Here is a 16,600-nt window from a genome sequence, read left to right as displayed (position 1 = left end):
TTAACTGTTGTTACTGATGGCAGTAGCAGCAGTTAACTGATGTAACTGCTGGCAGTAGCAGCAGTAGCAGTTAACTGCTGCTACTGCTGGCAGTAGGAACAGTTAACTGCTGCTACTGCTGCTACTGCTGTACTGCCAACTTCACGACGATGGCTAGGTTTTAAAATTAAACAACATATGGTAATTTGACACTTGCGTGTATATGTAAGAAACTAAAATAGCTGTTTGTTGGGTTTTTTTTTTGTTATCTAAATAAAGTGTCTTCCAAAACAATAGTTAAATAACATCATATTTGTATTGTCCTCTATTGCCTCTGTATGTATGAAATAATGTTTATCATTAATTTTGTTGATTAATATTGTCATTCGTACATGATTACCTTATTGAAAGGAAAAAGCGCAATAAAGAAAAGCATTGAAAATGCATTTTATTTATAGGCTATAATGAAAACGTTCAAGAATAAATTTTTCTTATAGAATTATAAAGTGTTATTTCACATAAACATAGTATTAATAAATATCTAAGGACTTTTCAGGTAATTTTGATTAATTATATTCAGCCTTGTGCCTGTATGCACTGAAAACAGCGTCTTTTACAGTCATCAGCTACAAGGTAAGAGTTTGTTTCACTTGAACTATTTCTTACATTTCTTTGTTAATAACTTCAAGCCCGCTTAGCTAAATAGGAAGAGCGAAGATCTACAGATCGCCGGATCGTGAGTTTGAGACCTGGGCGAGGTGTCTGTTCTCCGTGACGATTGGATAAAAGACATTGTGTCTGAAATTCACCTTGATTCATGTGGGGAAGTTGGCACTAACTTGCGGAGAACTGGTTTGTACTGGTACAGAATCCAGGAACACTGGTTAGGTTAACTGCCCGCCGTTACATAACTGAAATACTGTTGAAAACCCAAAACAAACAAACAAATCAAACAGAGTCTGTCAGTAATCTATATATTTTTGTACATTTTCTAGTTATTATTATATTATTATATTATTATTATCATTATAATTATTATTATCCCATACAAGAAAGATAATATTTCCCACCATATAAACCTATATTATCACACAGAAGTTAAAGGAGGTCACCATGGAAATACCATGCATGGATGTTGCAAACGACAGCCGAGTATTGTCTGAAGTATTCCTTTCCCTAGGGGGAGCAATGTTTGTGGCAACTATTCTGATTTGGATATTTATTATTTGTAATGAGAAAAAGAAGCTTCGCTTGAAAGGTAAGATAATTGTATATGAAGTAATCATCTACTGTTTTCTGATTTAAGTGAAGTGAAATTTCTGCAATATTATCAAAGTCCAGGATGAATTTATGTCTAAAATTAAGACGCTTAAATCTAACCACACTAGATATAATATCAGAAAATAGATTTAATATCAGAATATCAGAAATAGAAGATTATAAACCATCATTAAGCGCCCTAACCGTGCGTACCAGCTATTTTTGTAAAGTATCTAAAATAATTTTTGTGTCTTTATCCATTTTCCGCAACATTTACAGCCAGGAAAAAGAGCGCATCAAGAAAAACACATCGCTTGTCACAAATCACAAAAACTGGACTTCAAGGAACACCACGTAGAGCATGGCGGACTCAAACTTTTTCCATTGAATCTGAATCCACGACGCCCGTCCGGATACCCAGACCAGTACTAGTAGTTTAGGATGGACTAGGTTTTGATATTTGATACGTGCAGTGAAAACGATTACTTTGATAGAAAATATACTGTTCACAATGGCTCCAATGCAACTTTAGGAAATGACTCTTTATAACATCTTACCAAAGAAGTGAAATGTACATATACAGTCAATTTATTCGTGAAATGGTAGAACAAATTCATAATCTTCTTTCACCACGACAATCATCCCAAATGTCACCATTCCACCAAATATACTCATTTTTTATTATTAACAACAGTATCAAGTTAATTTTAATCAATATCAATCACCACCACATATTATTATCATCACCATCAGAATCAACTTAAGAGCCATCACAGACTCATCATCGCCGTCATTATCATCACCATCAACAACAACAACAACAACATCCTAGTCATCTCCAGAGTGTATACTGACTCATAATTATCATCATTATCATCATCATCGCAATCATCATAATCACCACCCGACTCATTTCCAGAGCTATTACAGTCTCATCATCATCATATTCAACAATAACAACATCATCATCATCATCATTGTAAATATAATTATCAGCAGCAGTGACAACAAATAATCCAGACCATTATGTTCAAAATTACCTGTAGAATCATCTGTATTAATAAACTTTAAATACATATAATATTTGGCAAGAATTATCAATGTATCTTGTTAAACTGACTGTATATCATCGTTTAACAATGTACACCCTTACTATTACTTATCACTTACACATTAATTACTTTGTCATAAACAATTAACTGTATGTATATAATATTTTACCTAACAATGGACTAAAATTATCAAATTTGATGATAACTATCAACTATATCTACAATAACTTAAATGGAGGAAGTTTTTTTTAACATAACAAAAACTTCAACTGTATATGGATGGAATTCATCCGACGGAGCAACACTAACTGTAAGTACATGTTTTAAAGTGTATTTTCTGACATAAAACAGTTTATTAAGTGATATGTTTTCTAATTTGAATTACAAAATTCAGATGTATACTTCTGTTGTGTTTCAAACAAATAAGACAATAATATAGAGATACACATTTTCTTATAAAGTGAAAGGATATCAATTTATTTTTTCTTCGTTCGCCATATGTTTTTGTAACTATCTGACACGTAAACTAGTTTTCTTGGTAGTGGTAAGGATGTGTGAAGAATTTCACTTTGGTTCCACTTCATAACATGTATAAAATTGCAAACCTAAAATATCATAATGTTAAAGTAGTTATAAAGTCAAGTGACGGAACACGACATTAGGTCCCTAAGGTATTTTTCTCCGATTGTGACAGAGTTGAAGTGGAAAAACATAATTGTATCGTAGATTTCATTTTATTAGCAATTAATTTTAGATGCCGAACTGTGTCAGTGACAGTACATTCAAAGCGTCCATCGCTTTCTTCGCAGTCGGTACTGCACTTTTCCTCGGGACTGCCATCTTTTGGATCATACGCTTTTGCAAAGCTAGGCACAGAAAGATAAAAGGTAGTTGCTTTTTTTCAAATCATCATCAACGTAAGATTAACAACACTAATACAGTCTTAAGTAGTGTGTTTGAATAAACTTGTATATCAAAATATTCACATGCATTTATGACATCGCTGCCTGCGTCATATATTAGCAAGAAAAAAAACGAGTCAAACATTTCATAAATAATTTAAAAAAAAAAAGAATGTTTCAGTCTGTGTGGAGCCTCCGTATAAGAAATAAACACATGTTCAATGAAATATTTTTTCTTTCACAGCTGTAAAGAGACCCTTGCCATTAACGCCGCCGACGTGAGTATGAAAAAACAATGGCAAAATAACTGCACCGCGTACTTCTAACACCAATCTATAGCCATAAAATCTAAATACGGCTTTATAGAAACTAATTTGTTCAGTCGGATTTCTTTTTTTTTTAATAAATAGATATTTTTCACGATCATAATCAAGTATGGATTTACATGTATCACTGTACATGCTTAGAATCAAACGAGGAAAAACAGTCGTCCGTTAATCTATTCGCCGATCAGCGTTCTATTTTCAAGACTGATAACCAATAAAAATTCAGTAAAAAACAGTTAAATTATTCATACCTCTTAAAAAGACTTCAGTTTTGTAACTATATGACTTTTAACTTACAGAATGACATTCGAAGTGCAGGCGTCTGGCGAATACCTAGGTAAAAACCCTTCTATTATAGGCAATTTCTAGAAATAAAAAATGTATTCACTGTTAGATCTGTGCAAAATACCACCAGTGAATACAAACCAACTCGCTTTCAAGGCCACTAGTTTAATTTCTAAGTGTATCTTATCCTGTGAATAAAGACCACCGAAAAACAGAGGCCACTTTTAAGTCGGTCTTTATGTGCAGGGTTGATTGTGTACTGTATATTATCTTGTTTTTTGTTCAGCAAAGTACATTAATTCATTGTTGTTCACTTCACACTGTTTCCCTCACTGGAGGATGCCGCTGGCCTACACTATATTTGAAAAGGATATACGCACATACAAATAAATCACGTAAATTGTTGCATATTTCAAAAGGAATTAACTAAATTATATTAGAACTTTATAAGTCTATGCAATAAAAATTAGGGTACTTTTGAAAAATATAAAAAATGTCTTCAAATGACTGAAAACTTAATGAACGATAGTATATGAGAAGGTATCAAAATATGAACGTTACTGTTGTTGGACGCTTTTAAAATTAAAAGATAAAGCACTACCATCGTCACAGTTTTACCTTGGTAACATGCTACTTAACTGTATGTTTTCATTCCAGATCTCCAGGAAAGCATTTATAAGTAAGTAACATTATATACTTACAGGCCTTTATCACATTTGATGTGGGAATATATATCAGAACCATATTTTAATACATGTAAACAATACGAACTGGTTATATGCCTGTGGAATAATTTCAGGAGTGTGTAGCTCGGGTGAATTATCATATGCGGAGCCTAACCGATTTAGTGTGTTTAAATATATTAAAACATGGTCCTGTAACACGTCCCTTGGAATAACATGACTATTCTGCTCACATAATGATGGATTCAGACTGAGTGAATTGTTATATCATTTGGATTATGAATCACATTTTACCCAAAATAGTAGATCGAATGTTGGAGCTTGTTGTGTTTAATAAAATGTTGTTTTTTCACATATTAGAATTTTTGTTGTCACATAATTTTTCCAAGATCCATGCAAAAAGCTATACAAATAAATTTGTAAATGTATTTTATTCTTCTCTGATCCATATAAATACCCTATCGAATGTGTGACGTCATTTGAGGCGCATTTTAATATTTGTATTGTTGCGTTAGAAGTTCATTCATTCACAGCTTTTTAATTTTACTTAGGCTTAAGGACACAGCTAGATTCTATAACATTTATATAATATAAAAAAATATAAAAAGATAATCAGTTTTGCATCGAGAAATATGTACTCGTTCTTTCACGGAACGATGTCGCGCAATATTTCGGCTACGGAACTCCTCCATATTTATGGATACAAAGCTAATAAACTATAGATACACGTGTTACACTTTGAAATTGACGTTGTTACGACTAAAGAAGACAGTGGTTGAACAGAGTTTGACTAATAGGTAAACAAACAAAAAAAAATCGACGTCGATAACACAAGATAAAAAGAATCTATTTTGTTATGCCACATTGAATTTATTAAAGTCATGAAATAAAAATGATTTATCATTTTAAGACATTTTGTTTTCAAACCTTGAACACAAGTCACTTTCCTTTCAAACAGTTTAGATCATGTATAACAATGACAGGAGAAAAATACTTTTTACAGGTTTGCAGACTTAAATTACACACGTTTAATTCTATTTCTAGTTACGACTCCATTAACGTTACCCCCGATGTAAAAGAAACAAAACTTCTACACTACATACCACGTGATGCCATGCACGAGACATTTGACGGCTCTCGAATGCCTCCCACGGAAGCTCCGAAACCTCCAAACCACGAGCCGAAAATTATTGATAAAGACCATGACAAAAGGAAAGAACTAGAGTGTATCCCTGATGTAAAACAAAAAGAAAATCTGCACGATGTACCACGTGACGCCATGCACGAGACATTTGACGGCTCTAGGATGCCTACCACAGAGGCTCCGAAACCTCCAAACCACGAGCCAAAAATTATTGATAAAGACTATGACAAAAGGAAAGAACTAGAGTGTACCCCTGATGTAAAACAAAAAGAAAATCTGCACGATGTACCACGTGACGCCATGCACGAGACATTTGACGGCTCTAGGATGCCTACCACAGAGGCTCCGAAACCTCCAGACCAAGGCCAGAAAAAATTCGAAGACCACAACAAAAAGAAAGAACTAGAATGTACTTATGAAATGGCTGATGCATCAAAACCAAATCGAGACAGGCCACCTACAATTCCAGGTATTGACATTTCAATTTCAAAATTTAGTAGTACCTTTATTTGTGCAATAAATTATTTTTTCTACAGCATTACTAGTGTATCACTTTCTCTTAACTCGCTTACATGAAAAATTCATAGTAAAAGTTAAATCTTTTATCCTTTCATTTTCTTTTTGATTGTTTAAATACATATCTAATGAAAATGTATTTTCCTTTAATACATAATGAAACAAAATCTTTTTCTTTCAGCTCGAAGACCATTCAGAAAATGAAAGACTGTAATAGTGTTGATGGAAGAGGGTCCAACGCACTTTTTTCAAGTTGATAAATTGGAATTCAACACTGACTCAAAAGCGTGAATCATTGTTCCAAAGTGTTCCTCATATACCTCATGAAATACATCAGGCATTTAGTTCCTCATGAAATATGTTCAGACATGTATGTTGCTCATGCACTATGTTCAGACATCTATATTCCTCATGAAATGCATTAAGCATGTATATTGCTCATGAAATATGTTCAGACATCTATTCCTCATGAAATGCATTAAGCATGTACGTTGCTCATGAAACATGTTTAGACATCTGTTTTCTTCATGAAATGTTGCTCATGAAACATGTTCAGACATCTGTATTCCTCATGAAATGCATTAAGCATGTATACTGCTCATGAAATATGTTAAGACATCTGTATTCTTCATGAAATGCATTAAGCATGTATGTCACTCATGAAACATGTTCAGACATCTGTATTCCTCATGAAATGCATTAAGCATGTATACTGCTCATGAAACATGTTAAGACATCTGTATTCTTCATGAAATGCATTAAGCATGTATGTCGCTCATGAAACATGTTCAGACATCTGTATTCCTCATGAAATGCATTAAGCATGTATGTCGCTCATGAAACATGTTCATACATCTGTATTCCTCTTGAGTGCATTAAGCATGTATATTGCTCATGAAATATGTTAAGACATCTGTATTCTTCATGAAATGCATTAAGCATGTATGTCGCTCATGAAACATGTTCAGACATCTGTATTCCTCATGAAATGCATTAAGCATGTATACTTCTCATGAATTATGTTTAGACATTTATATTCCTCACGAAATACATAAACTCATGTCTTAACCACAAAATATGTTACACATAAATGTTCTGTATGAAATGCACAAAGCAAATATGTTACTCATGAAATACATATGGCAGTTATATTCCTCATGAAAGGCATTCAACATGTACATTACAGATTAAATAGATTAGACATTTTATCTCTCATGAAATGCATCCTACATGTATGCTGCTTATTAAATAATAAGACATTTATATTCTTCATGAAATGCATTATACATCTGTGAAAAAAGTATTTTGATGTTCATTAATTTGTATGTATTTATAGCTTTTCAAAATGGAACTTCAAATAAAACAACGCTGCTGTTATATATGTTGGTGTCTAACTTTTACCCAGAGTGAAAAGTTATTTTCTTAATCTACACCATCTCCATAAGTGTCTGCTTTCAGTGTGTAAGGCCAAGGGTTTCATTTTCCAGCCGCATCATACCAAAGTCCTGAATGATGGGAGGTTCCAATTAATGTATTTGTGTAGTGCATTAGACCACTGCAATGCTGGTGAACGTAAGAAACATAAGGTAACTTTTAATCTTTATTTGGATGTGTTTTTCATTTACACGCATATCTCTTGCATCAATACAAGCTGTCCAAGAATTATTATAACTATGCCACACAGATCATGAAAATTCTAAGTGCAATAAAACTTAGTTTTTGCACCCTGAATACAACTTTTTCTTAAAGTTTAAAACTGAAATTAAATGACTGCACAAAAAATACAAAAAAAAATCAGGTCCATTTAACATTGAATGGGAAGGATGGTGAGGAAAAAAAATGTCTTATTACTAAATGATTGTATAACAAATCAAAATAATAAATCAAGTTTTAATGTAAAAAGTAGAAGATGTCTTCCAAAATATGGTCACGAAAATTTTATATACTGCAGAAAAGAATACAAAGCTGACATTATGCAAAACATGAAGTAAAAAACTGAAATACTTTTTTTTAAAATCCAATCTGAATTCTTGAAATAAAGTTAAGTATGGAACAAAAATGATGTATTTAGTGTAATTCACCTTGAAGGTATTAAGCTCTAAATCACTTTATAAAACTCTTAGTTATCTCAAAGAAAATGTTTCTTACATGGAAAATCAAGTGAATTTGCAACATTATTAGTCTAACACAAAAACTAAAACAAACTTTTGCATTTTATAAATACATCCATGTTTGCTTTTCAAATGTCAATACCAAAAGCCTCCTCACCACCAAGTCAAAAATACCTCCCATTACTTTCTAAGACTTTAGATACATTGGCATTTAGCCTAATAAAAGCATGAATTATACAGTCCATTTTCACTATGATGAAAAAGCTTTATTTAAAATACATCATTCCACATTTGAAAGCACTTTAAACCTAGCATGATAATGTAACAAAATTCACAATAAAATGTAACTTTTTATTTGCAGTACTTCAATACCAATAGACTTTCTTCACGGTTTTGCATTCACAATAAAAGCAAAACTGAGTTACAGGAGATAAGTCGCTTACAGGAGTTTAGTCACAATAAAAGCAAAACTGAGTCACAAGAGTTTAGTAACTTCATCTTCCACAATTCCAGCAAATGTGTCTCACTGATCACATTAGCGCCTGAAAAGCTCAGTTTGGTTCATACTATGTACACATTATTATTTGTTTTTGGTTTAGCTCGGCATTTTACACAGATATCTGATGGGTAACATTTTGATGTTCTTTTCACCGCCATCAAGCTTAATCACTCCTTCCCCGCCATCTATACTCAGTAATGATCCAGTTGCTTCCCTTTCTTCACCTAGAATAACTTTAGCCTGCAAGAAATGATATCCAATGGATATATTTTTTAAATTACAGCAATTATATCCCAACATCTCTTTTAACAAATGAGCAACAGGACACATGACAGTAAATAAAAAAGTTTTCTTTTTCAGGTTTAACAGGCCTATCAACAACTTTTTCTAACCCTTATCATGCTAAATTTCCATAATGGACTGGTCCATCTTCCAATTTGGGCAGTACCATTTATCATTTGAAGGAGTGTTTACTGAAAATTTACTGACTGAATAGCAAACAGTGCAGAACATGATCAGACTGCACAGATGTGCAGGCTGCTCTTGGTCTACACTGGTTGCAAAGGCAAAATCAATCGTGTCCAGCATGATAAGGGTTAAGCATCATTCAACAACACGTTTTAGTCATCTTCATTTATTTCATACTCAAACCAATATTGGAAACATGTATCTGCTCAAAAGATTTGTATGAGATTCTTGTCATATGAAGAAAACATCATTATCAGAGTGGGGAATGTAATTTTAGATTGAAGACCTACTTGGACTACTAGTACCTTATATATTTCTTCAATATTTCATCCAAACATGTTAAGCTGCTATCTCATTCTTGTAGTCAACACAATCCAAATTTCAAACTTACTGCAGTTTGTCAAAATCCTCAAGAGATTGACTCTAGACAGTTAAAGTATGTTTGATATTGCATGCACTACTACATTTATATACATTTTTGTACTACTTTCTGCACTTTACATTTATCTTGTACAAAAACGTATCTAAGTATCATAAACACCACGAAGATGTGTTAAGTCTTACCTTGTCATTTTTCTCAGGTAGCACAGGTTCCAGATGTTCACAGGAGACATTTACAACCTTATCTTCTTCTGGTAAGAAAACAGAACACATACCTCCCTGAAACATAAACAATGCTGATATAATATCAACTGGGAAAGGGTATAATCTCCAACTGAAATGAATTTATCTAAATTTAAGAATACTTGAATACTTCTTTACATCCATCACATACATAATTAAAAAGTTTTAGGTATCAGGTAACTTTAATGTTCATTAATTCTATGGACCTTTCAGTCCTATAATGCTCCATGTAAAATTTCAGGTAAACAGTGGTGGTGGTGGTGGGGGGGAGTATGAAAATAAAGATCTATGAAGCACAAAAACTTTCAAAGGTTCTAAAACTAATTACAAATTTGATTCACAACCCAATACTAGGCAAAGAACACAACTGACAGTGTCTTACAGTAATATCTTTGAATGTTAGGAGTGAAAAGAAAGTAATAAATTTACATAAACAAAAGCTGCTTGTAAAACACATTTACCTCCAATGATGGCCTGTCAGAGGCAACTGTGTATGTAATTTTGTGTGTTGTGACCTTAACCTTTGACCCAAACAATATGGGTAATCTACTGATGGCATGAAATCATTGTATGAAGATTGTCAACTGCAGGCCAAAGTGTTGTCCATTTATTGACTGTAAAAAGTTTCCAGTATGAAGGTCAACATGACCTACTGACCCCTCAAAAAATGGAGTTCATTTACTAACTACTGACCAAAGTGTTCTTTCATTGTTCAGCGGAAACCATATTCAGTCTGAAGGTCATTGTGACCTTTGACGGTCATCTATTTACCACTGAAAATCACCTTGTGAAGTTTGATGACTGTAGGCAAAAGCATTCTTTACTTGACTGAGTGGAAACCGTTTTCAGAAACCAAATGGTTTACTGACCAATAGACAGACAATGAGCAAAATGCGGGTAGAAAATATAACAAGAGCACCGCCTTGCGGGTGCTGACGCTCATCTGATTTTTTTTGTGTAATAGAAATATTGTCCTACCCATGATTTTCTAATGCTAAAAAGGGCCATCATTCTTGCAAAAAGCAGGATAGAGTTATGTTTCTTGATGTTCAGTGTCCACTTATGATGGTGAAAAACTGTTGCAAGTTTTAAAGCAATAGCTTTGATAGTTTATGAGAAAAGTTGACTTAAACATAATACTCAACCAAGAAAATGATTTTCTAAGTCCAAAAGGGGCAATAATTATTGCAAAAAGCAGGATGGAGTTATGTTGCTTGCTGTACAGGGTCAGCTTATGATGGTCAACAAGTGTTGCAAGTTTCAAAGCAATAGCTTTGATAGTTTAAGAGAAAAAGTTGACCTAAACATAAAACTTAACCAAGAAATCTGATATTTTCTAAGTCCAAAAGGGGCCATAAATCTTGCAAAAAGCAGGATGGAGTTATGTTTCTTGCTGTACAGGGTCAACTTATGATGGTGAACAAGTGTTGCAAGTTTTAAAGCAATAGCTTTGATAGTTTAGGATAAAAGCTGACCTAAACATAAAACTTAACCAAGAAAACTGATTTTCTAAGTCCAAAAGGGGCAATAAATCTTGCAAAAAGCAAGATGGAGTTATGTTTCTTGATGTACAGGGTCTGCTTATGATGGTGAACAAGTATTTTAAGTTTCAAAGCAATAGCTTTGATAGTTTAGGAGAAAAGTTGACCTAAACATAAAACTTAACCAAGAAATCTGATATTTTCTAAGTACAAAAGGGGCCATAAATCTTGCAAAAAGCAAGATGGAGTTATGTTTCTTGCTGTACAGGGTCAGCTTATGATGGTGAACAAGTATTCCAAGTTTCAAAGCAATAGCTTTGATAGTTTAGGAGAAAAGCTGACCTAAACATAAAACTTAACCAGGCAACGCCGACGCCGACAACCGCTCAAGTGATGACAATAACTCATCATTTTTTTTCAAAAAATCAGATGAGCTAAAAAGACCTAATGGTAATTAACAAACATAAGAAAATATCACTTTACAAAACACCCAGTATGTCAAACAAGTGTGCCTAGTAACCCAACAATTCTATAAACACAAAGTCACATAACAATCTCAAATTAGCGAGCTAGGAAGTAAGGACATACGGTAACACTTCTGATTACTCCAGTCTGGTGTATTAAATCAGCATCATCATGGGTCTCTTTGATCCTAACTTCAATTTCTGTTGTGTGCCAGTCTGCATTTACATGGTCCATGGCTGTACCTGGCGTCTGTGGAGTGAACGGAGCACCAGGGGTCATCGGACTGTAACCTGCATATGCGCTGGGGGATGGGGAGGCCTGGTACCCCAGGGGACTAGGTGATGATCCACCCAGACCAGGACTGTTGGCTGAAACAGAATTTAAATACCTACATCAGTTTTTCACCCATTTTTGGCTCATCCCAACATGTCAACATCTCTTTACGCCTATCCAAGTAAAACAGTTTTACAATAACTGGATAACAATTACTGGAATAAACATACCTCATACTTGTCAATTTTCATATTTCACAATGATTTAAGAACAACATACTGGTACATTTTTTTGAATTATATAAACACTGTTTTCTCACATATTTTAGTCTTACAATGTGTATTTTGTTTGATCTTTTTGTATGTTTCAACTCAACTTATGTCCATCCTCCCAATTTTGAATATGTATAATCCATAATCCAATGAAAGGATTAATTTACGATAAGTGACTCTCAGTGGAATTTATTTTGAAAGACAAAGACATTAAGGGGTGGTTATAATCAATCTGGTGTAGGGTTATTTTTTGTCTTTCATCTATAAATGGAACCAAAAGTACCCACAACCTTTTCAAGGATCATCAGCTAAATTTCTTAACAAACAAGAGCTGTCACTAATGGTGACAAATGCCCCCACAGCACCTTGACCTTTGACCTGGTGACCTTGACCTTTGACCCCAAAGTCAATAGTGGTCGTGTACTCAATAAGTACTATCAGCATGTGAAGTTTGAAGGTCCTGGGTGCAGTGGTTCGCGGGTAAAGTGCCTTCATGCAAAAAGTTAACGTTGTGATGAACGAACGAACGAACTAACGAACGGACCGACAGTTGAAAACTAATATGCCTCCCTTCGGGGGCATAAAAAAACTAACCTTGATATGAGGACCCAGGAGATGGGTTATAAGGAGAATAAGCACTTCCAGGGGTCTGCGGGGTAAAGGGGCCACCCACAGGGCTGTGGACATCAGAAGCTGGTGAAACTGTATCATCCAACTGGTAGTCAAAATCCTGTGACCTGCAAAAAATTAGAGTACCATAAATTGTGAATTACAAAACCTAATTTAATTTCTTGAAAGTCTCTTTAAGCAACAAGTATAAAAGTATCTTATTTATTCGACTATAGTCAAGACCGAAAACCTTTCTGAAACTACAAATATGTAATTCTTAAACTATAAAGATGGTATTCTTAAGCAAATTTATCCTCACAATTTTCTTTAGGACTTGCATTTATTAATCACCAACCCCTAGAAGCATTCTTCCTGAGAAAAGTCAAGGTAAAACAACTCTTAAGACTTGGAAGTAGGACAGCTAGCAGAGTTCAATCAGGGGTGATACTTATTTTCAACTTTTATATATTCAGATTGTAGCAGATTTTACATCAAATGCTAGAACAATGATTATATGAGATCATAACAGAATATAAATCAAATGTAAGACGAAACCATAACAGCATATACATCAAAGGCTATAACAACAAATGTATGTAACAGTTAATTGCTTTAGATATACTGTAAAATCATTTAATTTCATGGGCATGAAATTTCGTTGTTTGGGTCACAACAGCAATTTCGTGGGGATATGAATTCGTGGATTTCAACTTTTGAACATAAAATGAATGAGAATTTTACTTGTTCGTTGGGATTAAATTTCGTGGGTTGACTCAACCACGAAATCCACGAAAATTAGTCCCCCACGAATATTAATGATTTCACAGTATGAAACAATAGCAAAATATAAATCAAATGCTTAAACAACTAATGTATGTAAAAGTTAATTGCTTTAGATATATGAAACAATAGCAAAATATATATTCTATGCTGAAACAACAAATATATGAAATGTTAGCAGAATATATATCAACTGCTGGTACAACAAATTTATGAAACCCTAGCAAAATATACATAACAAGCTCAATCAAAAATATATGACTGCAACATACCTGCTTGGTGTATTAGCATTAGCTGGATCCCAGGCACCAGATCTTCCAGGGGTCCCACTACCTTCATGCTGTGGTGTCTGGGAACCATAGTGCGGAGTCCTGCTCCCATCATGAAGAGGTGTCTGTGACCCATACATTGGTGTACGGGAACCATACATAGGTGTCTGACCACCATAAACTGGTGTCCGGCCTCCATATGTGGATGTTCTACCACCACTAGGTCTACCACCACTGTAAAAAAAATCAGAAATTGAAAAGTACAATTTCCAAAACAACAAATCATCTGAACATAATTTACTGTTATGTTTATCATAGGTTAAATGCTGTTTTTCAATAGAATTTCAGTTATGTATTGGCAATCATGGAGTGTAACAGAGTAAGTTTTGGTTTAGCACAGTTTTTCGACAATATTTCAGTTTACAACAGCAAGCAGTTAACCTAACCAGTGTACCTGGATTCTGTACCTGTACACACCTGCTCTCTACAAGTAACAGCCAACTTCTCCACATGGATCAGAGTAAGCACAAAATCACTTAAGACACAATGTCTTTTGTCAAATCTTTATGGAGAACAGACCCCTTGCCTAGGGATCAAACTCATCATGATCTGTTGATCAATGATCTCCCTAATAAGCTAAGCGGTGGGTTCCTGGACTTCTGTACCAGCGATGTGTTCTCCAAAAGTAATGTTAATACTCCAACATGAATCAGGTGGAAGACAATTAAATTAAGGCATGCAGTCTTCTGTCAAACTGTCTCAGGAAACATCATATGCATCAATGATTCACTGAACTTGACTGATCTTGTCTTCAACTTGCTAAGCAAACTGGGTGGGCATCATACCAAGCACAGGAAAGTGGACTAATTACATAGATGAACTGCCACTGTTTAAAGCAACTCAAAAGGTGACACTTCTATTTATAGAAAATTATGTTTGAAATGCAAAAATGATTTAGAAAATACACTGATAACATTAATTTTTTTTTTTTGATTTAACGTCGCACCGACACATGATAGGTCATATGGCGACTTTCCAACTTTAATGGTGGAGGAAGACCCCAGGTGACCATCCGTGCATTATTTCATCACGAGCGGCCACCTGGGTAGAACCACCGACCTTCCGTAAGCCAGCTGGATGGCTTCATCACATGAAGAATTCAACGCCCCCAGTGAGGCTCGAACCCACATCGATGAGGGGTAAGTGATTTGAAGTCAGCGACCTTAACCACTCGGCCACGGAGGCCCCTGATAACATTAAAACATACGTGAGAGAAGCGAGACGAGATTTGTCTACTGAGATGGTTTTACAGCTGGAATGTAACTCTACTCTCGCTGTAGAATCTGTAGAGTCCTTCACAATCCCAATATAACCTGTAAAGATAAAATAACAGCCATATTTTAATCTCATTTGCTTGTCTGAGGTTTACAGTCTTGACCTATAGATAACCATATGGCACTAGAAAATTTAAACTCACAGCAAAAGGAGGATAACTGTCTTGGCATATAAAAGAACTTATCCATATATTGCACCAAGATGACGAAATGTAGTCATTCTTAATTTCTCACATTTCCTTAAAAAATGGCTTCCTTTAAAAGTATTGAATTATACATAATAGCTACGTTTATGCTATATGATACAGCTGTCATGAAAGAAACTTACTAAGAATTGAACTTCGTTATTCAGAAAATCTTCACAAAATGTAACAAATCTTTTCCACAGACTTGCCAATAAACAACAGAAAAGCAAGACATTACTTGATGTTTGGTGTGTATAATTTATTTCATACCTGATGCATATAATTTGACCTTGTCTTATGTGTATAATTTGATTTGATGTCTGATGTGTATAATTTGATTTTATGTCTGATGTATTTATTTTGATCTGATGTCTGATATGCATAATTTGACCTGACGTCTGATGTGTATGATTTGATGTCTGATGTGTATGATTTGATTTGATGTCTGATATGTATAATTTGATCTGACATCTGATGTGTATGATTTGATGTCTGATGTGTATGATATGATTTGATGTCTGATATGTATAATTTGATTTGGTGTCTGATATGTATAATTTGATTTGATGTCTGATATGTATAATTTGATTTGACATCCGATGTGTATGATTTGCTGTCTGATGTGTATGATTTGATGTGGTCTGATGTGTATGATTTAACATGATATCTGATGTGTATAATTTGATTTGATGTCTGTTATGTATAATTTGATTTGACATCCGATGTGTATGATTTGATGTCTGATATGTATGATTTGATGTGGTCTGATGTGTAGAATTCCATTTGATGTCTGATGTGTATGATCTGATGTCTGATGTGTATGATTTAACATGTCTGATGTGTGTAATTTGATTTCATGTCTGATGTGTATAATCTTTACCTTTGAATGGACCTTGAACAATTCTAACAGTCTGACCAATCATTTCTCTGTCTCGTTTCATGCCCACACCACCTCCTCCACGACCACGTCCAGGTGTAGATCCACCACTGCCGGGATGGGCAGGACTAGAAAGACGTGGTGACATAAAACCTGGCATTCCAACAGAGACATTGGACTGAAATCATATAGCATGTAGAAATGAA

General features: G+C 34.3%; 1 protein-coding gene and 1 long non-coding RNA gene across 2 annotated transcripts in view; one reads left to right on the top strand and one right to left on the bottom strand.

The window, feature by feature from the left end:
- The first annotated feature begins 298 nt into the window (after window positions 1–298).
- Window positions 299–7,524, top strand: LOC123537631 (uncharacterized). Its single transcript, XR_008368051.1, has 8 exons — window positions 299–612; window positions 1,075–1,237; window positions 1,519–2,601; window positions 3,046–3,178; window positions 3,438–3,471; window positions 3,819–3,856; window positions 4,462–6,100; window positions 6,329–7,524. It is a non-coding gene; the product is annotated as an uncharacterized LOC123537631 (long non-coding RNA).
- Window positions 7,525–7,734: 210 nt separating this feature from the next.
- Window positions 7,735–16,600, bottom strand: part of LOC123537632 (transcription elongation factor SPT5-like) — a 56,535-nt gene continuing 47,669 nt past the window's right edge. Inside the window, exons 18-24 of the mRNA XM_045321471.2 lie at window positions 16,398–16,572; window positions 15,266–15,371; window positions 14,002–14,232; window positions 12,935–13,077; window positions 11,919–12,163; window positions 9,790–9,885; window positions 7,735–8,997 (exon numbers count right to left, since the gene is read on the bottom strand). Coding sequence (XP_045177406.2) covers window positions 8,854–8,997; window positions 9,790–9,885; window positions 11,919–12,163; window positions 12,935–13,077; window positions 14,002–14,232; window positions 15,266–15,371; window positions 16,398–16,572 — 1,140 coding nt within the window. The 3' untranslated portion in view covers window positions 7,735–8,853. The remainder of the gene's footprint in view (window positions 8,998–9,789; window positions 9,886–11,918; window positions 12,164–12,934; window positions 13,078–14,001; window positions 14,233–15,265; window positions 15,372–16,397; window positions 16,573–16,600) is intronic.

Source organism: Mercenaria mercenaria, chromosome 17 (genome assembly GCF_021730395.1).
Source record: "Mercenaria mercenaria strain notata chromosome 17, MADL_Memer_1, whole genome shotgun sequence".
NCBI classification, from domain to species: Eukaryota; Metazoa; Mollusca; class Bivalvia; order Venerida; family Veneridae; genus Mercenaria; species Mercenaria mercenaria.
Note: the sequence above shows the minus strand (reverse complement) of the source record. Positions and strands in the feature narration are given on the sequence as shown.